The 26,332-nt window shown below is 42.7% G+C and overlaps 1 protein-coding gene across 40 annotated transcripts in view; it reads left to right on the top strand.

Moving 5' to 3' along the window:
* The window catches only part of RBM6 (RNA binding motif protein 6), a 129,176-nt gene that overhangs the window by 92,259 nt on the left and 10,585 nt on the right, over window positions 1–26,332 (top strand). For 14 of the 40 annotated variants that reach the window (XM_078350904.1, XM_078350903.1, XM_078350920.1 and 11 more), the window contains 11 exons: window positions 9,852–9,926; window positions 14,622–14,682; window positions 16,428–16,700; window positions 17,359–17,519; window positions 18,605–18,702; window positions 19,578–19,620; window positions 19,762–19,843; window positions 20,087–20,172; window positions 20,571–20,714; window positions 24,482–24,577; window positions 25,707–25,967. In XM_078350904.1, coding sequence (XP_078207030.1) covers window positions 9,852–9,926; window positions 14,622–14,682; window positions 16,428–16,700; window positions 17,359–17,519; window positions 18,605–18,702; window positions 19,578–19,620; window positions 19,762–19,843; window positions 20,087–20,172; window positions 20,571–20,714; window positions 24,482–24,577; window positions 25,707–25,967 — 1,380 coding nt within the window. Of the gene's footprint in view, window positions 1–8,771; window positions 8,939–9,851; window positions 9,927–11,992; window positions 12,086–14,621; window positions 14,683–16,400; window positions 16,701–17,358; window positions 17,520–18,604; window positions 18,703–19,577; window positions 19,621–19,761; window positions 19,844–20,086; window positions 20,173–20,570; window positions 20,715–24,481; window positions 24,578–25,706; window positions 25,968–26,332 lie in introns of all 40 variants that reach the window. The other 26 variants (XM_078350897.1, XM_078350896.1, XM_078350906.1 and 23 more) reach the window with 5 other exon arrangements.

The following is a 26,332-nucleotide window of genomic DNA, read 5'->3' on the forward strand; positions in this document are numbered from 1 at the left end:
ATGTCTTAAATGTAAAAGCCAGCCCTCATTTTTATCAGGAGCTCAAGTTTGATAATTCTTTGGTTACTTGCCTGTGAAAATGAGTAGAACAAAAAGGATAAGGGACCTAACCTTATATTCACAATAAACCTTTTCTGACTCAAAGCTTCCATTCTTAGTCTTGGTGCTTCTGAGTGGCATTGGGTCTGTAGCTTTCTGCCTTAGAAAAAAAGAATGACCAGCATGGTGGCTCACACCTATAATCCTAGCCCTTTGGGAGGCTGAGACAGAGGATCATTTGAGCCCAGGAGTTCAAGACCAGCCTGCGCATCATAGGGAGACCCCATGTCTGCATAAAATAAAATTTAAAAAATTATCCAGACTTGTTGACTTGCATCTATCATCCCAGGTTGTCAGGAGGCTGAGGTGGAATGATTGCTTGAGCTCAGGAGATCAAGGCTGCGGTGAGCTATGGCCACACAACACCAGTGCTCTCTCACCAATGGGACAGAGCAAGACCCTGTCTCAATAAAAGGAGTGTGACGGGGGGGTAGTTACCTCCCTGAACTGTTAGCTGAACAGTGTGTATGCAGAAGTTCAGAAGCTCTGTATTTTATTAATATTTTTAGGGCACTATTTCTGCAGAAATCAAGTCAGCAAGACTCTGAAAGTCTAAACAAGGGTAGGATAGGCAAAGGGGCTAATGACACCTTTCAAGGAAGCTAAAGTACTTGAGTGGGAGGTGATAGATAAAAGGCCAGTAGATATAATGTGTCTTTTCATTTTTTTTTCTATTAAAAAAATTTTGTTTTAATAGTAATAGAGATAGATAGGGTCTCATTCCCTGAGCTGGTCTGGTCTCAAACTTCTGGGCTCAAGCAGTTCTCCCACCTTGGCCTCCTAAAGTTCAGGGATTATAGATGTGAGCCACCATGCCTGGCCAATGTCTTTTTTTTTTTTTTTTTTTGAGACGGAGTTTTGCTTTTGTTGCCCAGGCTGGAGTGCAGTGGCATGATCTTGTCTCACTGCAACCTCCACCTCCCGGGTTCAGGTGATTCTCCTGCCTTAGCCTCCCGAGTAACTGCGATTACAGGCACCTGTTGTCATGCCTGGCTAATGTTTATATTTTTAGTTGAGATGGGGTTTCACCACGTTAGTCATACAGGTTTCCAACTCCTGACCTTGAGTGATCCACCCGCCTCAGCCTCCCAAAGTGCTGGGATTGTAGGCGTGAACCACTGCACCAGGCCCCACTGTCTCTTTTGAATGGTGGATCCTGAAGAATAACTGCTAGTTCTTTGGGGATTCCTGGGGAACACTGTGCAAGCTTTGTGATGGGCTCAGTAGTTTGGCTTGTACAGTATCTTAGGTCTTGTGAGCCTCAGGCTGCTCTCTTGGCTGTTCTCCACCACCTCCTGCCATTAAGTTTTTAAGAAAAAGAAAAGGTTTGAGTATATTCTTTGGTAAACAAAGCAGATTAAGAAGCTTTATGTTTTACACATTGATTTAACAAACTCCCTATTTGTTTTCCTCTATAGTGATTCAATTTAGAGACCTAGTCAATGAAGCATGCCTTGATGTTGAATTTAGAGTCTACTTTTTCTAGAAGAAAAGAGCTAGGGAGCTCCAACAGTAGTCATCTCAAAATATAAAAGTGTTATAATAGAAATTATGTAAATCAGCTGCCCTTCACTCTATGTTGAGGTGAGGGATGTCCCTAATTGAAATAGTAGAGAGCCTCTCTTTTATCTGAGACTAAAAACCCTTGCCCTGCATAGTTCATTATTTTAGGGTTAATTGTCAGGAAAGATCAAACTGTACCTTGTTTCTGTATATATTCTACTTTGTGATTATTTTTATTTCATTGCTATGTTATTGTAATCAACTGAGGAAAGAGGAAAAAAGAAGTTATAGAAGTCTGAATTCTGAGGGTAATTCTGAGAATTATCAGTAAAAGATGATAAAATGTGATATTTTACTTCCACCAAGAATTAGGTCATATCTTTCTGTGGAAATAAATTATTGATTGCTGATGCATTCTTTTCATTCAGACTGGAATGCAATTAAGCAATCTCAGCTCACTGCAACCTCCGCCTCCCTGGTTCGATTCTCCTGCCTCACCCTCTTGAGTAGCTGAGATTAGAGGCTCCCGTCACCATGCCTGGCTAATTGTTTTATTTTTAGTAGAGATGGGTTTCACCATGTTGGCCAGGCTGGTCTCAAACTTCTGACCTCAGGTGATCCACCTGCCTTGACCTCCCAAAGTGCTAGAATTACAGGCGTGAGCCACCATGCCCAGCCTATGGAAACAAATTATTAACCAGAGAAATCTTGACTATGGTTTTTTATAAATGTTAGGTGAAACATTGCTCCAAAAGATATAAAATTGTAACAAGTTGAAAGTTTAAAAAATATTTGCATTTTAGTGGGTCAGGTTTTCAGTTGTTCTGAGTAATAGTTGGAGCTTATAAATTGTAAGAAGCGATTTAGGGCTGGGCACAGTGGTGCGTGCCTGTAGTCCCAGCTACTTGGGAGGCTGAGGTGGAAGGATCACTAGAGCCCAGGAGTTCTAGGCTGTAGTGTGCTATGCTGACCAGGTGTTTGCACTAAGTTTGGCATCAATATGGTGACCTCCCAGGAGCGGGGGACCTTTGGTTTACCTAAGGAGGGGTGAGCCGGCCCAGGTTGGAGACAGAGCAGGTCAGTACTCCCGTGTTGATCAGTATGGGATTGTGCCTGTGAATAGCCACTGCACTCCAGTCTGGACAACATAGTGAGACCCCCATCTCTTAAAAAAAAAGAAGGAATTTACTGAGTGCCCTGTCTGCCTCACAGTCTGTCTTTATGATGGAGTCTTATCTTCTCACAAGAAGAGAAAAGATTTGAGGCTCTTTTGATTATTTACTTATTTGCTTATATATTTTGCCTCTTTGTTTTTCCCACAAAAGCAAATGTAATAGAACCTTAGAATAGACTTGTGAATCTCCTGGTGTAGGCACTGTTCTTTCTATGTTCATGGAATTACCTCCAAGACTACAGATTCCTGATTTTCTTTCATCATGATAGGAGGCATTTTCTAGAACTGAAATCTTACTTTAAAATGCATGTAAGACCTGCAAGGAATATATTGTTAGCACCAGAGACCTTTAAAGTATTTAAGTTCTCATGTCAGGGTGTGGCTTGAAATGTATGATGTTCCCAAAACAGAGTTCTTTTTTTTTTTTTTTTTTTTTTTTAAAAAAAAAAGACAGGGTCTCACTTTGTCACCCAGGCTCGAGTGCAGTGACGCGAGCTTGGCTCACTGCACCCTCGACCTCCCAGGTTCAAGCAATCCTCCCACCTTGGCCCCCAGAGTAGTTGGGGATTACAGGCGCATGCCACCATGGCCAGCTAATTTTTGTATTTTTTGTAGAGGTGGGATTTCATCATGTTAGCCAGGCTAGTCTCGAACTCCTGAGCTCAAGCAATCCACCTGCCTTGGCCTCCCAAAGTGCTGGAGTTACAGGCGTGAGCCACTGTGCCTGGCTGCTGAGTTCATCTTGAGACTCTGACTTTTGCCAGCTGTGATCCCATTGGGTGGGGCTCTAGGGCTCAATGAAATAGTCAGCTGTTTTGCTTCAGAGAGCACAAATAAGGCTTTTGGCCCAGTGCTGGTTGTTGCTGGTGTCATATAGTCTAAAATGTTTGTTGTCAAGAACATTTTAGTAAAAGTTTTGGTTGTGCTTTTATCTATCAAGAAAAGACAGGAAGTGGCAGCTGACAGGGCAGTGTCTTTATGCTCCTCAACCTTACATTGGATGCTGAAGTAGGATTTTGTTTTCAGTGGAAATCCCAGTGGGGTCTTATCTCCTGGATGCTCAAAGTGCAGCTCAGATCCTGTTGGGTAAGAATAGAGGACATGGAGAAGGTCAATAGGCAGAGCTGTAGAGTTGCCATTCTTTGTACTTCCTTTAGCCTCTGTGCTTTATTTCTCCCTTCATCTCCTTCTTCCATCTTCTGTCTCATTTTGGTTTGGCCTTTGGGAATAGTGGGTTTTATAAAATATTTGAACTATAACATAGCCTCGTACCATAAAGAAAATGAGCCTGACTGCTTTACAAAGGATTTCTATGAAAAGTAATCTTTTATACTAAGAGAAATGACACATCTGTTTTAAACCTGTTACTTTTGTTCCTTTGGGTTTGCTCTTTCTACAGATTCATTTGACTGTCATGGTTCTTGAAACTCCTGGTAGCAGCCATTTACTAAGCCCTCTTTATCTTAGGCACAGCACCTAAAGCAGTTGTAGGTGTTTTAAGAACAGAAAGCCCACCTTAAGCAGACTAGTTTGGGGGATTGACAGTACTATGAAGAAACAAGGGCTTTGTGGCAATCTCTCTAAAAAAATCCCTATGAGTCCATTTCCTGCAAACTTCTTTAGACTCTACCGTGTGTATCTTTTCATCAGAAGCTACCTCTTTGAAGTGGGAAGTGTGATGAATTGACCAACTTTCTGGAATTTAAAAACAAAGACAATATGGCGAAAAGAAAACCTGACTTTTAGTATTGTATGTGTTGCTAATTAACTCTGTATTCTTGGACGGACTACTCCATGTATCCCAGCTGTCCATATGCCCTACTTGTGAGAATCTAATGAGATGACATTGTGAAGAATGCCTTTGTAAACTGTAAATTGTTTTGTGAATAAAGATACACTATCTCTGATAAACAGTACCAGTTCTCAGCCACCAATAACCTGATAGTCCCATACTGTATTTAGAAGAAACACAAAACAATGAAGAATGATTGCCAGTCTTTCAATGTGAGTTGTATTCACAAAGTTCATATACTTTTTCCCTTTTGATCTTGTCTGTTTTTTTCTGTGCTATAATGGAAAGATTACACAGCAGTCATTTTCTTAGTACAAAGTAAAGCTACAACTGAGCTTGCATTGAAGATCTTTAACAAAGATGCAAAGCAGCTGGCCAGAAATGTTTTTTTCTTTCCATCTTCTCTTGCACCTCTCAGTACCTTGAGAATCCTCGAGGCTGGGCATGATGACTCATGCCTGTAATCTCAGCACTTCTGGAGGCCAAGGCCGGAGGATCACTTGAGCTCAAGAGTTTGAGACCAGCCTAGGCAACATAGTGAGACTCCCATCTCTACAAAAATTTTAAAAATTAGCCAGGCATGGTGGCATGCACCTGTGGTCTCAGCTACTCAGGGAGGCTAAAGCAGGAGGATTGCTTGATCCTGGAAAGTCAAGGCTGCAGAGTCATGATCGCACCACTGTTCTCTAGCCTGGCAACCTGGGCAACAAGAAGAGAGACCCTATCTTAAAAAAAAAAAAAAAAATCCTTGAGAATTGGTTATGAGCCAACAAAATGGGAGCATATGGTATAGTCTCAACACTCTGACCCTACTCCGTCTCATAGGCAGTCAGAAAATGAGATCTTGAAGTCTCTTAAGAGCAGCTGATGAAAAAGAAATGGGAATGTAGATGTTCCATCAGCAGCCCTCCAGACCCAGAGTTTACTCCTCGGTATTGTCTTTAGGTGGAGAATAAGGACTTGCTTTGCCATTCTGGAGTGCAAATATCTAGCTATTTGCAGCTTCACAGTAAGACTTCTTGAAATGTACTTAGTAATACCTGTGTGTTACTTTGCCAAATGATGGCTGGAGAGGATTTTAGCAGGTTTTAGTCTTATTTAAGTTAATCTAACACTGCTGAGAAAGGAAGAGAGGTCTTTGGTTTTACTTTCAAATATATACCTCTTAGTTGGGTGCAGTGGCTCATGCCTGTAATCCCAGCAATTTGGGAGGCAAAGGCAGGCGGATCACTTGAGGCCAGCAGTTTGAGACCAGCCTGGCCAACATGGCAAACCCCATCTCTACTAAAAATACAAAAATTAGCCAGTGTGGTGGAGCACACCTGTAATCCCAGGTACTTAGGAGACAGAGCCGGAATAACTTGAACTGAGGAGGTGGAGGTTGCAGTGAGCCAAGATCATCCCACTGCACTGTGCACTATAGCCTGGGTGCAGAGCCAGACCCTGTCTCAAAAAAGAGAGATATATAGATCGATCTCTCTCTTTCTTTGTCTCTCTCTCTCTCTCTCTCTCTCCACACACACACACACCTCTTTTTTTTCTCTTTTAAATTTAAGCGACAGAGTCTCATTCTGTTGCCCATGCTGAAGTGCAGTGGCACAATCTTGGTCCACTGCAATCTCCGCCTCCTGGGTTCTAGCAGTTCTCCTGCCTCAGCCTCCCGAGTAGCTGGGACTACAGGTGCATGCTGCTATGCCCAACTGATTTTTTGTATTTTAGATGAGACGGGTTTTACTGTGTTGCCCAAGCTGGTATCGAACTCCTGAGCTCAGGCAGTCCACCCACCTCAGCCTCCCAAAGTGCTAGGATTATAGGGATGAGCCACTGCCTGGCCTATGTGGTACCTCTTCAGCAGCCAGACCTAGTTCATCAGACACAAAGCCTTCATGATACCTTTGCTTGAGAAGCTTAACAACTCAATAAATCAAATGATGAATAAAAATTCTAATGTATGAAAATACTCTAATAGATAATAGATTAAGAATGGACATCCACTCAAGGTGATTGCATCATCCTACCCATTCATTAATCTGACTCCCTGCAAGTTACTTCCCTAGGAGATACTGACAAGTCTCTGTTTTGTGAAATACAGAGAAAGGCAGCAGTGGGGAGGGGTACAGTGTATGTATGTATGTCATACCTATGCTTGGTATATATGGGTTGCCTGTATATGATAGCAGCTGGGGAATCAAATCATAAATTATTCTCAGACAGGTTTGTCCTATGACTACCTATTCTTATTAAATAATTAGCTATATTGACCATTTTTGGTTTTGAAAAAATAATAATTTTTTTAAGAGAGAAAAACAATTGGCTACCCTTCAACAGTGATGTTAGAACCATTTCACATTCTTTAGCTTATATCTAACCATGTGCAGGTTGAGAAAAGGGTTTGCCTGAGTCATAGATGATTCTGTGAGAATAAGAAGTCATTGCCTTTGTAACACATGATGTAAAAGTAATCTCCAAGTTGACACGCTGATGGGAACTCCTGGCAAGGGGAGTTCTCTACCCTCAACAAAAGGTCATTCGCAGCCACTGGAACATTTTTGTTATCTATGGAGTATAAGGTGCTTAGAAATACCTGAATCCATTAATGCCTCCAAGTGATTAAATCAGACTTTGCAGGTGACTGAGATTGACAGTAGTGCCTTGTTCTGGTGGCTGCTGTTCACTGTTCAAATGACAACCCACATGTTTTATGGATTGGGTATACAAATGTATGCTCTAACAGCAGTATCTCCCTCCAGAGCCCCTGTGTACCAAGCACCAGGTCCCCCAGGGATAGTTGGCTCTATTCAGTATTTCATTCATTCAACAAGAGCTTACTAAGCTCCTTTTTGGTACCAGATACTCTTTGGTGCTGATAGTAAATAAAAGGCCAGCAAGATTAAGCAAACTCTAAGATCTGGACCAGGAATTTGACAACAGAAAGTACTGTCATAGATAGTTTCTGGTGTGTAGTGACGGTTCTCTATGAAAGCTTAGTCTTTCAGGAGATTAAAATGGGTGGTGAAATACTTCTACCTAGCAAGCAAACAGGGTGAAATGAGTGGCTATTTGACTGCCACTTGTTGATGCTGGTCTTTTTTGGTGCCTAGGGCTTATAATGATCAACATTTCTTGAGTCCTCACTATTTTCTCTGCTAAGCTCTTTACATGTATGAATTTACTTAATCTTCACAAGCACCCCAAGAAGTGGATACTGTTGTCCCTACTTTACAGATGAGGAAATGGAAGCACAAAGTTAAAGACCTTGCTAAAGATCGTGGAGTAGAGGCAGGATTCAAATTTAGGGAACTCAGGCCAGAATCCATGCTCTTAAAGATGTTATATACTGCCTCTGGGCTTAGAAGGGGTTCCTCTTAGGCTGGGCGTGGTGGCTCACATCTGTAATCCCAGCACTTTGGGAGGCTGAAGCAGGTGGATCACAGGGTCAGGAGTTCGAGACCAGCCTGGCCAACATAGTGAAACCCCATCTTTACGAAAAATACAAAAATTAACTAGGCATGGTGGCACATGCTTGTAGTCCCAGCTCGGAAGGCTGAGGCAGGAAAATCACTTGAACCTGGGAGACGGAGGTAGTGGTGAGCTGAATCGCACTACTGCACTCCAACCTGGGCAACAGAGCAAGACTCTGAAGAAAAAAAGGGGGGATTCATTTTGACTGACTTCCTTAATTGGTAGAGCTTGATAGAGTGGTTCTTCCCGGATCCTTCCCTGCCTACACAGCCTGTCTTTTTTCTGATTGGTCCCTAAGGCTAGATTGCCTGTCCCTCGTGAGCAGAAGCTGTTGAATGAAACAGGAGATCCCTCAGACCAAAAAAAAAAAAAAAAAAAAAAAAGAGAAATGAAACGAGATCCCTTCTCTACAGCCCAGCTGTGCCCTTCACCACCTGGGTGACACCACCTCTCGGAGCATATGTCCTCATCTGTAAAGTGGAGATAAGGTTACTTCATCGGATCATTTAGAGGATTAAATAAGATAATGTACTTAGTAGTTTCTGACTCTGAGTAAGTGCTTAATAAATACTAGCAATTTTTATTACCATTGTCCTTAGCCTTGAAAACAAGCCAGGAAATAGTTTCTCAGAGACTAGATGCTAAGTAAGACCTAGGTAGACAGGCAGTTTTCCCTTGGTTTTGACAAGACAATAATTTTATCCTGTGTATTTCTCTTGACTTTTTTGATGTGAAAAGCAGAGAGGTAAAGCATTATTTGACAGATGTATGGATTCAAGCAAGAAACTGAGGTCCAATTGCAAAGAAATGGCTTGTATAACTCAGAGCCCTGTCTGAGGAGACACAGAGGACCCTAGAGGGCGGAGAATGAACACAGCGCAGGGGCTAGTTCCAGAGTCGCATTCTCGGTTAGTTCACTTTCAAGTGTGGGTGAGGGTCCCTTGTCAGTAGGCAGATTTTTTTTCCCCCTGCATCAACACGTTATTTGCTGGCTAGTGTTTATTAAACAAAACTTTAATATGAAATAGAATTTATGATTTGTCCAAAATGGAGAAGGAAGGGAGCTCTTTAATAGGCTTGTTGAGCCCCTTTTCCCACCTGTTCCTGTGCCAGACTTTCCCAAAGGCTTACTTGCCAATGGTTGCTTCTCAGATTGCAGGGCTAGCACACTCTGTATGCTCCAAGCCGGAGTGATACTGCCACCACCGCTGTTGCTCCCACCAGCCATTCAGTTTCCTGCTCTAAGGATGTAACTTTGCTGTAAAGCTTTCACCTTCCTCCTTTCTTCCTGTCTTCTGTGTTGTATATCTTTGTTCTGGTGCTTTTGCCGTACAGCCAGTGTTTCAAAGGAAATTTTCGGCACCAAAGTTATAGCCCTTATTACCTTTCCAAGGAGATGTGAGTTAGCCATGGAAAAGAAGAGGGCTCCTCTGCCTCTGTGCAGAGGGAAGAGTTTGTTTCTTGATAGTGTGCTAGCTCCTGAGCTAAGTGGGGGACTTGCCAGGACTCAAGAGAGTGCACCTGACCTCTGGACAAGTAGACTGGGCATAACCTGCCCAAGAACAGCACCCTAAACTACAAGAACCAAGGCTGAAGACCGATTCCACCTTCTCGCACTCCCCTTCCCTTGCACTCCCTTAAGCTTGCTCTGCAACACTGCCCCAGGCCTGTGGCTTAAAACAGCCATTTTCTTTCACCAGTGAATAAACTCACTCTTTATAAAAATGTTTCAGCTTGGGGATTGGAAAGGCTCTCTGTGCCTTTCCATCTCTTATCTGTTTCTACAAGGGTTGATGATGGTTTCTGTCTTTGTCTTTACAGGGAACTCTAATGATCCAAGACAAAGAAGTTACCCTGGAGTATGTACCAAGCCTGGATTTTTGGTACTGCAAACGAGTAAGTACAAAGAATTCCTTTCTTTAGAAGTAAGCATCCAGAATAACAGCTCCTCCATATCTCTAGGAAGGCTGCCTGCTAACATGCATTCCCAAGGACAAAGCTCTTCTTCCTCAGCTCACTTCAGTTAAACAGGAAGAGGTCAAGGCAAGGTCATTCATAATTTCTCCTTCCCAGCTGCTACATCTGACCATAAAGGGTTCTGGACCTGCATGGAAACACTTTCTCAAGGACATGTGCCATGATTTCTGTCAGTTATAAAAATAACATTTCCTTGACATATACTGTTTTCTCATCTCTCCTGAGGATGGTCATAAAGGAATTCTTGTTTGGAAAAGTAGGTTTGGAGAGACTAGTTCTGTGGGAGTTCTACATTTTTTGGATATTTTTTCTATCTCCATGGATTTGCCTGTTCTGGATATTTCATATAAATGAAATCAAAATTTTGTAACCTTTTGTGTTGGCCTTTCACCTAGGATGTTTTCAGGGTCCACATATGTTGTAGTATTTATCAGTACCTCGTTTCTTTTTATAGCTAAATAATATAGATATTATTACATTTTGTTCATTCATTACTTGATGGAGATTTGGGTTGTATCTGCCTCTTGACTTTGGTGAATAATAGAACCTTTGTTTGCTAGTTTTTGTTTGAACAGCTGTTTTCAATTATTTGGGGGTATGTATCCAGGAGTGGAATTGCTGGGTTATATGGTACTTTTATATTTAACTCTTTGAGGAACCACCAAACTGTTTTCCTTTTATTATTATTATTATTAGCAAACTTTTTCATAGACAAGAGTTGTACTATTTTATATTCCTATCACCAATATGTAAGGGCTTCTTTCTCCACCTCCTTGCCAACATTTATTATTTTCCCTTTTTTTAATAATAGCCATCTTAGTGGGTATGAAAAATATCTCATTGTGGTTTTGATTTGCATTTCCCTAATGACTTTGAGGATCTTTTCATGTGTTTATTGGCCATTTGTATATCTCCTTTGGAGAAATGTTCAACCAAGTTCTTTGCCCTTTGGGAGTGGTTGTGGTTTCTGTGTCTTTTTGTTGAGTTGTAAGCGTACTTTATATTTTCTGGATATTAATCCCAGAATGATTTGTAAATATTTTCTATGTGTTATCTTTCACTTTCTTGAGAGTATCCTTTTTTAAAAAAAAAAAGAGAGAGAAAGAGAGTGAGTGTGTGTGTTAAGGTCAGCCAGGTGTGGCTCGTGACTATAATCCCAACACTTTGGGAAGCAGAGGTGGGCAGATCACTTGAGCCCAGGAATTTGATACCAACATGGCAAAACTCATCTCTGTGTTGGTGCATGCCTATAGTCCCTGCTACTCAGGAGGCTGAGGTGGGAGGATTACCTGAGTCTAGGAAGTCAAGGCAGCAGTGACCCATGTTAGTGCCCCTGTACTTCAGTACTCCAGCCTGGGTGACAGAGCAAGACCTTGTCTCAAAAAAAAAAAAAGAATTTTTTTTTTAAATTTATTATGTACCTATTAAGTAATTAAAACAAATGTTAATGTGATATGATTTATAATAGCCAAAAAATGGAAATAACCAAAATGTCCATTAGCTGATGAATGAATGAACAAAATTGGCATATCCATACAATGAAATACTTTTTGACAGTGAAAAGGAATGCAGTACTGAATCATGTTACAACCCAGATGAACCTTGAAACTACTCTGCCAGACACAAAAGCGCATACATTGCACAGTTCCGTGTCCCTAGGAGTAAGAATGGGAGGTGACTTCACTAGATTTCCTTTGGGGTGATGAAAATGTTTCAAAATTAGATTGTGGTGATGGTTGCACTATACATTTACTAAAAATCACTGACATACATGTAAAATAGGTAAGTTTTATGGGTTTTGTTTTTGTTTTTAAGACAGAGTCTTGCTTTGTCACCCAGGCTGGAGTGCAGTGACACAATCTTGGCTCACTGCAACCTCCACCTCCACCTCCCGGGTTCAAGCAATTCTCATGTCTCAGCCTCCTAAGTAGCTGGGACTACAGGCACATGCCACCACACCTGTCTAATTTTTGTATTTTTAATAGAGATGGGGTTTCTCCATGTCGGCCAGGCTGGTGTTGAACTCCCGGCTTCAAATGATCCAACCGCCTTGGCCTCCCAAAGTGCTAGGATTACAGGTATGCGCCATCATGCCAGGCCTGTTTTGTGGTATTTAAATTATACCTACTAAGGTTAGGATCCTAATTGTGCTACTCACTAGCTGAAGTGTCACACACTTCATTTGTTCACATGTAGATACTCAGTTGTCCCAACACCATTTGTTGAAGAGACTATTCTTTCCTCATAGGCACTTTCCCCATTATCAAAAATCATTTGACCATAATCTATAGGTTTATTTCTAGATTCTCAGTTTTATTCTGTTGATCTGTATGTTTACACACAGCAGTAGTTACTACAGCAGCTCTCCTGTAGTAACAATCCTCAAATCCCAATAAACATATTCTTCATTCACATTACATGTCAGGGACTATGGGTTGTCTGTTCCACATCGCTCCTCATCCCAGCGCCCTGGCAGAAGAAACAGTCTCAATATGGGACAGTGTTCTTCTGGCTAAGGGAGAAGTTCATTCACACAAGCATTGGCTTCTAAAGCTTCTCTTAGACCCGGTGTAGGTCATGTTGACTCATGTTCTATTGGCGAAAGCAAAGAAGACACATGGCCAAGGATGACAATGGAGAAAGGAGAAAGGAAGTGTACTCACCCTATGGGGAGGCATGAAAGCCTTTGGTACTGGGAAGGGGGTGTGTGTGTGTGTGTGTGTGTGTGTGTGTGTGTAATCGGTTTATAGTGAAGGGAACAATGAAATAAGTGATTATAGTGATCTTATTCAAGTGATTTAACCTCTCAAGGCCTCAGTTTCCTCATCTACAAAATGAGGAGATAGTAGTACCCATTTCATGGAGTTAATTGGGGTTGTCAGTCTCAGGATCAATAAGTGATGACATACATAGTAGGCCAGATACATGGTATGTGCTATTTAAGAATTAGCCACTACTGGCCGTGTGCAGTGGCTCACTCCTGTAATCCCAGCACTTTGGGAGGGTGAGAGGCGGCCGGATCACCTGAGGTCAGGAGTTTGAGACCAGCCTGACCAACATGGAGAAACCCCACCTCTAAAAAATACAAAATTGACCAGGCATGGTGGTACATGCCTGTAATCCTGGCTACTCGGGAGGCTGAGACAGGAGAATCACTCGAACCTGGGAAGTGGAGGTTGTGGTGAGCCAAGTTCGTACCATTGCACTCCAGCCTGGGAAACAAGAGCAAAACTCCGTCTCAAAAAAAAAAAAATTAGCCACTGCTACTGTTGTTATTGTTTTCTCCTCGACTCCATGGTTCTTACTCTGGTTTCCTGCCAGCCAAGTTTCTGTCCCTCGTGGCATTTGGAAGGTCAGTGGCAAAAGTTCAGGGGTTTCAGGGTTGGGTGGTGTGCTTGACTTTTTATTCACAAGCGCAGGCAAGAATAATTATATTCACATTAAAAATCTCTTCCCAGCTGGGCAGGGTGGCTCACACCTCTAATCCCAGCATTTTGGGAGGCTGAAGCGGGTGGATTGCCTGAGCTCGGGAGTTCGAGACCAGCCTGGGCAACATGGTGAAACCCTGTCTCTACTAAAATACAAAAAATTATCCAGGCGTGGCAGCGTGTGTCTGTAGTCCCAGCTACTCGGGATGCTGAGGCAGGAGAATTACTTGAACCTGGGAGGCGCAGATTGTACTGAGCCGTGATCACGCGCCACACTGCACTCCAGCCTTGCCAACAGCGAGACTCTCCAAAATCTAAAAAAATTTTTAAAGATTGTCTCTTCCCTTATTCTGGGCTAGTGAATGTTCCCTTTTAGTATCTTTTAGATAGCTGCCAAAGACATAACCTGCATCTCTTCTTCCTCCTACCTCATGCCTCTTTATTAGTGTTTAAGAAAGGAGTTGATGGCCGGGTACAGTGGTTCACACCTGTAATCCCAGCACTTTGGGAGGCTGAGGCAGGTGGATCACAAAGTCAGGAGTTCCAGACCTGCCTGGCCAACAAGTAAAACCCTGTCTCTATAAAAAAAAATAATAATAAAATTTTAAAAAGGAGTTGAGTTGATAATTGAATTCTCGTCAGTTCTAGCCAACTGTGAATGAGGATCTCACAAACAATCCAGGCCCAGGTTGTGGATGCAGACTGTAAATGTCCTTGGGATAATAATATTCTATAAACCACTTAACAGTAGTTTTCTAGGCATATTTCCTATAGTAATCTTTATCTGGGGCAGAAGCATTTGGGCTGCACCAAAGTCCAGGTGTCTGTTGAATGTTGCTCTCAAACAATAGCTCATCAGATCCTGTCTGCCAGTTCTTTTTTGAATATCGGTTTCTTTTTTTTTTGAGGCGGAGTCTTACTCTGTCACCAGGCTGGAGTGCAGTGGAGCAATTTCGGCTCACTGCAACCTCCGCCTGGGTTCAAGCGATTCTTCCGCCTCGGCCTCCCAAAGTGCTGGGATTACAGGCGTGAGCCACCACACCCGACCTATCAGTTTCCTTTTTTAAGCTTTGAGGCAATCTGGGATATGGCTTCTTTCATTTTTAGGAGGTTTTACTTTGTTAGATATACATAGGCTTTTTAAAATGTTTTCTGTCAAATTGAATTCTTTCCTTCTTCCTTGCAGTGTAAGGCAAGCATTGGTGGGCACCGATCTTCCTGTTCATTCTGCAAGAACCCAAGGGAAGGTGAGTGGCAGAAGTGGTAGCAGTTTTTATCTTGTGCATTGAGCAAAACAAATTTTTTTTTTTTTAGACGGAGTCTCGCTCTGTTGCCAGGCTATCCTGGGTTCCAGTGATTCTCCTACCTCAGCTTCCTGAGTAGCTGGGACTACAGGTGCACACCACCACACCCAGCTGATTTTTGTATTTCTAGTAGAAACAGGGTTTCACCATGTTGGCCTAAATGGTCTCAATCTCTTGACCCCGTGATCTACCCACCTCCACCTCCCAAAGTCCTGGGATTACAGGCGTGAGCCACTGTGCCTGGTGAGCAAAACAAATTTCATGCTTTCCTTGGCTTTAAAAAATTATCATCCCTAAATCCAAGTTGATCTACAAATCTTTTTTTTTTTTTTTTTGAGACAGAGTCTTACTCTGTCACCCAGGCTGGATTGCAGTGGCGCAGTCTCGGCTCGTTGTAACCTCTGCCTCCCAGGTTCACGCAATTCCCCTGCCTCAGCCTCGTGAGTAGCTGGGATTACAGGCATGTGCCACCATGCCCAGCTAATATTTTTGTACTTTTGGTAGAGATGGGGTTTCACCATGTTGGTCAGGGTGATCTTGACCTGCTGACTCATGATCCGACCACCTCACCCTCCCAAAGTACTAGGATTACAGGCATGAGCCACTGCACGTGGCCTACAAACCTTTTAAAAGTGCAGTTTGGGCTGGGCACGGTGGCTAATTCTGTAATCCCAACACTTTGGGAGGCCGAGGCAGGTGGATCACCTGAAGTCAGGAGTTCGAGACCACCTGTCCAACATGCCAAAGCCCTGTCTCTACCAAAATTACAAAAATTAGCCAGGTGTGGTGGCACATGCTTGTAATCCCAGCTACTTGGGAGGCTGAGGCACGAGAATCACTTGAACCCAGGAGTCAGAGGTTGTAGTGAGCCAAAATCATGCCACTGCACTCCGGTCTAGGCAACAGAATGAGAAAAAAAATATATATGTATATATATGTATTGCCATTAGATTCCCAACTTAACCTGATCTGTTAGTAAATGATTTCAGATCTCAGTTTCACCAGAGGAAAGATAGGATTGTGGGCTCCTAGGCTAAAGTGGCTAAGTAGGCAGCTGACCAGAGGTCAGTATATTTTTATTTGGAATACATTTAAGGATTAAGGATGTTAGGTTGGAAAAGAGTTATGGCATCAGTCTATGTGGCAAATCTTTCTCCCACCTCCACTTATTTGAAGTTGTTAGGAATAATTTGCTCTATTGTTTTCTCTTTTACACCGTGTAAGCATTTCAGGATTTTCAAGAGAAAAACATCTGTTAAAATAACAGTAAAATTATAAATTAGAGGCCAGGCGTGGTGGCTCATGCCTGTAATCCCAGCACTTTCGGAGGCTTAGATGGGTGGATCATCTGAGGTCGGGAGTTCAAGACCAGCCTGGCAAACATGGTGAAACCCCATCTCTACTACAAATAAAAATTAACCAGGTGTGGTCGCATGTGCCTGTAGTTCCAGCTACTTGGGAGGCTGAGGCAGGAGAATCGCTTGAACCCAGGAGGCAGAGATTGCAGTGAGCCAAGATAATGCCATTGCTCTCCAGCCTGGGCAATAAGAGCAAAACTCCATCTCCAAAAAAAATTCTAGTATGAGTATTTGCTGGCAGGTAAGAAGAAATTACAGTAGTACTGGTTTGTTGTTGTTGTTGTTGTTTATAAAGCCTTCTAGGGATTCTCTTTGTTTCTGTTCCACTAGTGACAGAAGCCAAGCAAGAATTAATAACCTACCCTCAGCCCCAGAAAACATCTATACCAGCACCATTGGAAAAACAACCCAACCAGCCCCTAAAACCAGCTGATAAGGACCCTGAACCCAGGAAGAGGGAAGAAGGACAAGAGTCCCGCTTAGGACATCAAAAGAGAGAAGCAGAAAGGTATCTGCCTCCTCGAAGGGAAGGGCCAACTTTCCGAAGAGACCGAGAGAAAGAGTCATGGTCTGGAGAGACACGCCAGGATGGAGAGAGCAAAAGTAAGTGGTTTGTCAGGGCACATACCAGACTGTGACCATCACAGATGGAGCATAGATGACCAATGTTGTGTCTGGGAGCTATCTGCTTTCCAGTACCCTAAGAGATTTGTGCATGGCCTGATGACAGAGGCCATTGCTTTCTGTGGACCTTACTATATTCCTTAAAGATATGCCCTTCAAATAGTAAATTGCTATATGAATCCAGTAAGGCATGATTTTAGATTTTTTTTTTTTTTTTTTTTTTGAGATGGAGTCTCGCCCTGTTGCTCAGGTTAGAGTGCAGTGGCACAATTTTTGGCTCGCTGCAACCTCTGCCTCTGGGGTTCAAGTGACTCTCCTGCCTCAGCCTCGCAAGTAGCTGGGATTACAGGTGTCTGCTACCGTACCTGGCTAAATTTTGTGTTTTTAGTAGAGATGGGGTTTCACTGTGTTGGCCAGGCTGGTCTTGAACTCCTGACCTCGTGAACCACTGTGCCTGGCCGATTTCTAGATTTCTAAGTATTGGTGAATAAAAGTATGCAGTATTTATTTGTTGAGCATTTCTTTACAGAACCAGCCTTACTAGTAGTATCTGTAGTGAAAAATGACAGACTCAAAACTTCAAAAATTTCTCTTTCTCTCCCTTTTGTTGCTCTTTTTCCATCTATGGTTGGTTCAGCCATCATGCTAAAGCGTATCTATCGTTCCACACCACCTGAGGTGATAGTGGAAGTGCTGGAGCCCTATGTCCGCCTTACTACTGCCAACGTTCGTATCATCAAGAACAGAACTGGCCCTATGGGCCATACCTATGGCTTTATTGACCTTGACTCCCATGCGGTGAGTTTCTTCCACCTTGGATTGGTCTAGGTTCAGATGGCTAAAGAACCTTCAAGAAAGTTTGAGGGATTTCTTGATCATTTGAATTCTTGTGTGCTACCTTGTACCATAATCCGTCTTGCTCTCTCCTTTGGATTTACCATTGATTCAGGTGAGGTGACTGCCCTCAAAAATTAGAATCCTGTGTGGTTTTCCAGGTTCATTTTTGTCTTGTGTCATTTACTGTTTCCAACTTACTTGCTTGTGAAGAATCTGAGTACTGAATCCTTCAAGATTTTGGTGAACTTTCTAATTTATTTTGTTCAGCCACTGATGGTTTTATATTTGATGATAAAACATTTCCTCTTTTTCCTCAAAGTATTTAATAGATCCCTGTGGCTTAAATTTTTAATTGTGGGACCTTTTTCTATGGAACTAAGGTGAAAATAATAATGAAAGTCATTGATATTTCTTAGGTTTCATGCTCAAAAGTCACAAGGAACTTAGTAAACTGGATCTAATTGATGATAGTTACTGCCTAAAAGAAGAGGATTTAGGGCTGGGCGTGGTGGCTCCCGCCTGTAATCCCAGCACTTTGGGAGGCTGAGGTGGGCGGATCACCTGAGGTTGAGTTCGAGACCAGCCTGACCAACATGGAGAAACCCCATTTCTACTAAAATTACAAAATTAGCTGGGCGTGGTGACGCATGCCTGTAATCCCAGCTACTTGGGAGTCTGAACCAGGAGAATCGCTTAAACCCGGGAGGCGGAGGTTGCGGTGAGCCAAGATCGCACCATTGCATTCCAGCCTGGGCAACAAGAGCAAAACCCCATCTCAAAAAAAAAAAAGAGGATTTGAATTTCTGAAGTTTAGGCTAGAATTGACATCTATTATCTATTCTGATTCCTATTCCAATCAGTCCTTCATTAAAAGTTGCCTGTTTTTGCCAGTATTCTCCTACTGTTAAGATTTTGACCAGAATATAATGTAGTAAATTTACCCTCTGAGAAAATTCATGTTCATTTCTCTTTCAAAGGAGAATTTTTCTGTCTTTGGATTCTGGCTTTTTCTGTCTCTGGGTTCAAGTGTGTCTTTGGTTCTATAGGAAGCTCTTCGTGTGGTGAAGATCTTGCAGAACCTTGATCCACCATTTAGTATTGATGGGAAGATGGTGGCTGTAAACCTGGCCACTGGAAAACGAAGGTAAGACAGAAGGGCGAGGATCTCTTATGCTGCCCCTACTTGTGTTTTTGGGAGGAAACTTCTTTTCCTGGATGGAAAGATAGTAAGGCATGATGCTTTCCTAACGTGGACTGCTTCAGTTATGTGTTTATTGTTTCTTTTTCTGAAGCCCAACTTGTTCTGACTCTCAAATTGTTTTCTTTCTTGAATAATACTAGGTACATTTGTCCTTTCCCTTTAGACTGTCTGGTATCTTTGGGTCCCAAGTGGCCTGGTGCAGTAGCACATACTTGTATTCCCAGCTACTAAGGAGGCTGAGGCAGGGGAGTTACATGAGCCCAGGAGTTCCAGGCCATAGTGTGCAATGATGATGTCTGTGTATAACCACTGTACTCTACCCTGGACAACACAGCAAGACCCCATCTCTTAATAAAAAAATGGTGGTCCAGTTTTGGATGTGCAGACAGATCTCAATACATTCTTGCCTCTTGCAATCCTAGGAAAATGCTGTCCTGACTTTTCCTTTCCCTGACCTTGTTCATATTGCCATAGCCCTGAGAAATCTAATTCCTCTTTACTCCTTCACTCATCTTGACCCAGGAGTGGTAACTTGGAAATGGTCATATCAGAGAAACAGGCTTACCAATATGGGCCATATCTTGCTCTAGCATACTCCACTTAACGGCTGTTTTGCTCCAGTACTTGGCTTTTTATGAGTCTTACTACTGCTCCTTCCTTCAGGAGCATCTGGACCCCACCCAACCTTCTTGTTGTCTAGGTTGGTTCCTTTCCTGCAAATGGGGAATAGAGAATTTCTCAGTAGGAACTGTGGGATTAAGTACTTGTCAAGTGCCTTTTGGTAGCAGACTTAAGAATTTTTGTGTTATCTGTTGCAGAAGTGATTCTGGGGACCATTCTGACCACATGCATTACTATCAGGTAGGCTGTAACAAGTGGGGAATCCTGTATTAAAATCCTCAGGTGACTGAAAGGGTGATCTTGAATTTTCTTCAGTGGGTGACTGTTAAGGTGAATGGCTCTTAGATAGTTCTGTAATTTTAACTTGCCTTTCTGTGATAGGGTAAAAAATATTTCCGAGATAGGAGGGGAGGTGGCAGAAATTCAGACTGGTCTTCAGATACAAATCGACAAGGACAACAGTGTAAGTAACCTTTGTTTTATTTCTGTTGCTCTCTTTTGCTTGACTTGCTACTCGTTACTTGACATCTGTGATCACAGTTGGCAAGATCTGCTGTTGACTGAGGGTGCTCATCCAGAGAGAGAGACATCTATAGATGCACCCATTTGTGTTGGCCACCCTAATTCTTGGGTTGTTCTTGATGAGTCTCCAGAAAGGGCTTCATCAGACAGAGACTAACATTGGCTCTGATCTTGTTACGTTTAGCATCATCTGACTGCTACATATATGATTCCGCTACTGGCTACTATTATGACCCCTTGGCAGGAACTTATTATGACCCCAATACCCAGGTGAGTTTGGGGCTTTTTTTAAAAACTCTGTCAATGATCCTTTTAAGAAAAGCTTCCATAATTTGCTACTTTGCGGATTTTATTTCCTGGATTATCTGGATGCTCATTGCTTGAAAAGTGGAAAGTTTATATGGAAACAAAACTTGATTACCTATATGGAAAATCAGTGCCTTGTGGCAATACAGGTAAGAACAGTGTTGCTCTTGAAAAAGTAGACAATGGGTGGTCTGAATGTTTCCTGGTCCCTCGAGTGGGTTTTTAGATTGATGTGGACTCATCTTAGGCTTGTAAGTAAAAGAGCTGTCCCTTCCCCTAGAAGGGAACTATGCTTCTTAGACCTGGAATTGCTGGGAAACCAAAACATTCTGTAGACTTGTTTGTTTCCAACTGTATCGCAGCAAGAAGTCTATGTGCCCCAGGATCCTGGATTACCTGAGGAAGAAGAGATCAAGGAAAAAAAACCCAGTCAAGGAAAGTCAAGTAGTAAGAAGGAAATGTCTAAAAGAGATGGCAAAGAGAAAAAAGACAGAGGAGTGACAAGGGTAAGAGGACTTGTTAATCTGTTGTCTTTTGCCACACAATTACAGATTAAAATGTAGGAGGTATAAACATAGGATATCTAGATTTGCAATATGCAGTTACTTTAAAAATACTCTGTCAGTGAGTATTTTTACCTGGTTTTGGCAGGTAAAAATTACCTGGTATAGTCAATTCACTCACTTCTTATAGCCCATAGCAACTCTCTCTGTTTTTTTTGTTTGTTTTTTGTTTGTTTGTTTGTTTGTTTGTTTTAACACTCTCTCTTTTACAAATGGGAAGAAACTATGGATGGTAGAACAAAGTGACCCAGCTCAAATCCTAACACCTCAGCTCCACACATTTTCACTTTTCTACATTCCCTATTTAGTGTTTGACTCTATACACATTTCACTAGTTGTAATTATAGCGGGGGTACTGTTTAATCACTTTTTTTTGAGACGGAGTTTCGCTCTTGTTACCCAGGCTGGAGTGCAATGGCATGATCCCGGCTCACCGCAACCTCCGCCTCCTGGGCTCAGCAATTCTCCCGCCTCAGTCTCCTGAGTAGCTGGGATTACATGCCCAGCTAATTTTTTGTATTTTTAGTAGAGACAGGGTTTCACCGATCTCTTGACCTCGTGATCCACCTGCCTCGACCTCCCAAAGTGCTGGGATTACAGGCGTGAGCCACTGCGCCCGGCCTCTTAATCACTTTTTATCATAAGTATTTTCTCCATGGTTCTATAATACTCTATTATTTTTAATGCCTGCGTGGTAAAAATTCACAGTATAACTATACCTTCATTGTCTTCATCTCTCCTGCATTATTTGTCTTCTCTTTCTAATCTTTTCTTTTTCTTTTCTTTTCGAGACAAGATCTTCCTCTGTCTCCCAGGTTAGAGTGCAGTGGCATGATCATAGCATACTATAACCTCAAACTCCTGTGCTTACGCAATCCCCCCACCTCAGCCTCCCAAGTAATGGGGACTACAGGCATGAGCCACCATGACCAGCTAATTTTTGCTTTTTTGTAGAGCAAAAATTTTGTAGAGTCAGGATCTCACTAGATTGACCTGGTCTCAAACTTCTGGACTTAAGTAATCCTCCTGCCTCATTCTCCCAAAGTGCTTCAGTTACAGGCATGACCCACTTTGCTCACCTCTTTCTAATCTTATACTGTCATAATATGTAGCATTTAGCATTTTATTTTCTTCTTTTAAATTGCTTCCTTATGGCACATTTTCAGAATCAGAGATAATAAACCTTTTTACATCTAATACAAAATCAAATTATTAGGCAGGGTTGATGTCTGTAATCTGAGCACTTTGGGAGGCCAAGACAGGCCAAAAATACAAAAAAAAAAAAGCTGGCTATGGTGGCACATGCCTGTAGTCCAGGCTACTCGGGAGACTGAGGCAAGTGGATTACTTGAGAGCCCAGGAGATTGCAGTGAGCTGTGATTGCACCACTACACTCTAGCATGGACAATGGAACCAGACCTTGTCTCAAAAATATATATATATATCTAACAGTGTGGTGACTCAAGCCTGTAATTCCAGCACTTTGAGAGGCCAAGGCAGTTGGATCACTTTAGAGGAGTTCAGGACCAGCCTGGCCAACATGATGAAACTCTGTCTATACTAAAAATACAAAAATTAGCCAGGCATGGTGGCACACACCTATGGTCCCAGCTCCTCGGGAGGCTGAGGCAGGAGAATCACTTGAACCTGAGAGGCGGAGGTTACAGTAAGCTGAGATCACACCTACCTTGATATTAGTTATGCATTAGTGAAAATGGATGAATTTGTTCAATTCATAACATCTTTTTTTTTCCTTCTAACACTGTTAGTTGTTTAGAGATACAGAAAAGAGAAGAGAATGTGTTTTTAAGAACTTAAGAGTCATACTTGTTTAATATTTGGACTCTGCTTCACCCACTTATCTAACTGTAGTCCCAATCATTTGTAAAATTAAGATATTAAAGCCTACATAGGTCAGGCACAGTGGCTCACTCCTATAATCCCAGCATTTAGGAAGGCTGAGGCACGGGGTGGATCATGAGGTCAAGAGATTGAGACCATCCTGGCCAACATGGTGGAATACAGTCTCTACTAAAAATACAAAACTTAGCTGGACGTGGTGGCACTCACCTGTAGTCCCACCTACTCGGGAGGCTGAGGCAGTAGAATTGCTTGAACCCAGGAGGTAGAGGTTGTAGTGAGCCCAGATCGCGCCATTGCACTCCAGCCTGGCGAGAGAGTGAGACACCATCTGAAATAAAAAAGCCTATATAGGAGGATCATAATAAAGTCTGAAGAAGACAATGTGATATATACCTGCCTCCTCTGGTCTGACATACTGTAATCATGCAATACGAACTAATGTTATATATTACATTTTATTTCTTGAGATAGAGTCTTGCTCTATTGCCCAGGCTGGAGTGCAGTGGTACAATCTTGACTCACTGCAACCTCCACCTCCCAGGTTCCAGCATTTCTCCTGCCTCAGCCCCCCCAAGTAGCTGGGATTACAGGCCCACACCACCATACCCAGCTAATTTTTTTTAGCAGAGACTCGGTTTCACCATGTTGGCCAGGCCTGGCCTTGAACTCCTGACCTCAAGTGATCTGCCCACCTCAGCCTCCCAAAGTGCTGGGATTGTAGACATGAGCCACCGCACCTACTGATGTTATATATTTTAAAGGTTCTTTATTTCAAATTCACTGTAGCAGTGTTACAGATATTTCTGTAATGTTGAATTAGGAGGTTTGGAAAATTAACCTAATTTCAACAGGGTTAGCTCTTAATCAGGGGGTTTTTTTTTTGTTTTTTTTGAGACAAAAATCTCACTCTGTTGCCCAGGCTGGAGTGCAGTGGCGCCATTGTAGCTTACTGTGACCTCTGCCTCCTGGGTTCAAGCAATTTTCCTGCCCTAGCCTCCTGAGTAGCTGGGATTACAGGCACCCGCCACCACGCCCAGCTAATTTTTGTATTAGTAGAGACGGGGTTTACCATGTTGCCCAATCTGGTCTCAAACTCCTGACTTGAGGTGATCAGCCCACCTCAGCCTCCCAAAGTGCTGGGATTACAGGTATAAGTCACTGCACCTGGCCTTAATCAATTTTTTGTTTTGTAACAAAACATCATTTTGTTTCCAAGATGGAGTTTCCATCTTTTTGCCCAGGCTGGAGTGCAATGGTACGACACTGGCTCACTGCAACCTCTGCCTCTCAGGTTCAAGTGATTCTCCTGCCTCAGCCTCCTGGGTAGCTGGGATTACAGGCCTGTGCCACCATGCCCAGCTAATTTTTTTTTTTTGAGACGGAGTTTCACTCTTGTTACCCAGGCTGGAGTGCACTGGCGCGATCTTGGCTCACCACAACCTCTGCCTCCTGGGTTCAGGTGATTCTCCTGGCTCAGCCTCCTGAGTAGCTGGGATTACAGGCACGCACCACATGCCCAGCTAATTTTTTGTATTTTTGGTAGAGACGGGGTTTCACCATGTTGACCAAGATGGTCTCGATCTCTTGACCTCGTAATCCACCCGCCTCAGCCTCCCAAAGTGCTGGGATTACAGGCTTGAGCCACCACGTCCAGCCCAATTTTTGTATTTTTGATAGAGACAGGGTTTCACCATGTTGGCCAGGCTGGTCTCCAACTTCTGACCTCAGGTGATCTGCCCATCTTGAGCCTCCCAAAGTGCTGGGATTACAGGTTCGAGCCCCCACACCCGGTCTTAATCAGTTTTTATGAGTGAATATAATATGAGAGTTACCTCTGGTTTGATCAGTTTCAGGAAAATGCCAGTGAAGGGAAGGCCCCTCCTGAAGACGTCTTTAAGAAGCCCTTGCCTCCTACTGTGAAGAAGGAAGAGAGTCCCCCTCCAGTAAGACCAACTTTGGTCCCCTGGGCTTAGGGCTGGGGATGGGGTTGGTTCTGAGTGAGAAAGAAAGCGCAACAGCTGATGTTGTCCTATGGGATTGGTCTTTTACCTCACTGTGTCTCCTGAATAAGGATTTCCATTTATTTTGAGTACAAGCATGAGATAAAGTTTTTTGTCTGCTAATGGGGACATTACTGGAGAACCAGAGGCAGTTATCTGCCCTCTTTCTCTCTATCCTATGCCATTCTTAACAGATGAGATGCCTAGTCCTTTTGTCATCTTGTTCTTGTCATTTCTCTAAATCACCAAGGAAACCCATTTTACCAGCCTCAAAAGGCAGTTTCCTGCCTTTTGGTGTCACACAAGATATGGATTACCTGTGTGGTCATTTTTTATAGTTTCTGCCTGGACAGAATGAATGATGCTAATATTGGTGCCCATTTTTTAGATGTCTTCAAGCGTTAATCTCAATCTAATCACCAGTGATTCTGATTAAATGCAATTATATAACATAGTGACCATGCATTATCTCTTTGTTTTGATTGATCGTAGACCAATGACTATACATCATTATTTAACAGTTCCTATAAGGTACTCTTTTTCTGCTCCACATTATTAATTCAACTCCTTATAGCATCTCTCCTAACCCATGTCTTTGCTTTTACCTTTCATATGAACTAGATCTGTCTATCCAAGTGCCTATCAATGCAGTTGCTTTTAGTTTACTTCCTAAATCCTCTTTGCTAGAGTCTTGATGAAAGTCATCTTTTCTTCTCCATGAGTTACAGTAATTTGGAGGTATTTATCACTTCCTCTTTGTAATTTTCAACCTCTTAACTGTTACTGTTTTCTGTGCTTATTCTTTCTCTTCCTTCTCGCATTCTGTTGCTAGAGTCACTTCTAAAGAAATCTCTCTTGTCTATTCTCAATGTGCAAGGAGCAAAACCAAGCTCTGGACATGTTGCTTCCATCTGGGAAATGAGCAGCATGGTTAGTGAGCCTATTTTGAACCCAGTTCATTATTCCATCTGAAAGAGAACAAAGAAATGAGAAGCCCATATCAGAGTATCCAAAAAATGGACCCCAAAATATAGACTGAATTTGATACTGATCCCTGACCTTCTCCTTCCAGCCTAAAGTGGTAAACCCACTGATCGGCCTTTTGGGTGAATACGGAGGAGACAGTGACTATGAGGAGGAAGAAGAGGAGGAGCAGACCCCTCCCCCACAGCCTCGAACAGCACAACCCCAGAAGCGAGAGGAGCTAACAAAGAAAGAGAATGAAGAAGACAAACTCACTGACTGGAATAAACTGGCTTGTTTGCTCTGCAGAAGGCAGTTTCCCAATAAAGAAGTTCTGATCAAACACCAGCAGCTGTCAGACCTGCACAAGGTATTAGAGGAAGGACCTATATCCTTTCAAACTGTTGACCCTTATTCTTGATGGGCATTATAGGGAATAAAGAAGCTTATACAGGCCGAGCGTGGTGGCTCGTACCTGTAATCCCAGCACTTTGGGAGGCCATGGCAGGTAGATGGCTTGAGGTCAGGAGTTTGAGACCAGCCTAGCCAACATGGTAAAACTCTGTCTCTACTAAAAATACAAAACTAACGTGGATGTGGGGGCACACGCCTATAATCCCAACTACTTGGGAGTCTGAAGCAGGAGAAGCGCTTGAACCTGGGAGGTGGAGGTTACAGTGAACCGAGATCACAACATTGCGCTCCAGCCTAGGTGACAGAACAAGACTCCATCTC

The sequence above is a fragment of the Callithrix jacchus genome, chromosome 15 (genome assembly GCF_049354715.1).
Source record: "Callithrix jacchus isolate 240 chromosome 15, calJac240_pri, whole genome shotgun sequence".
NCBI classification, from domain to species: Eukaryota; Metazoa; Chordata; class Mammalia; order Primates; family Cebidae; genus Callithrix; species Callithrix jacchus.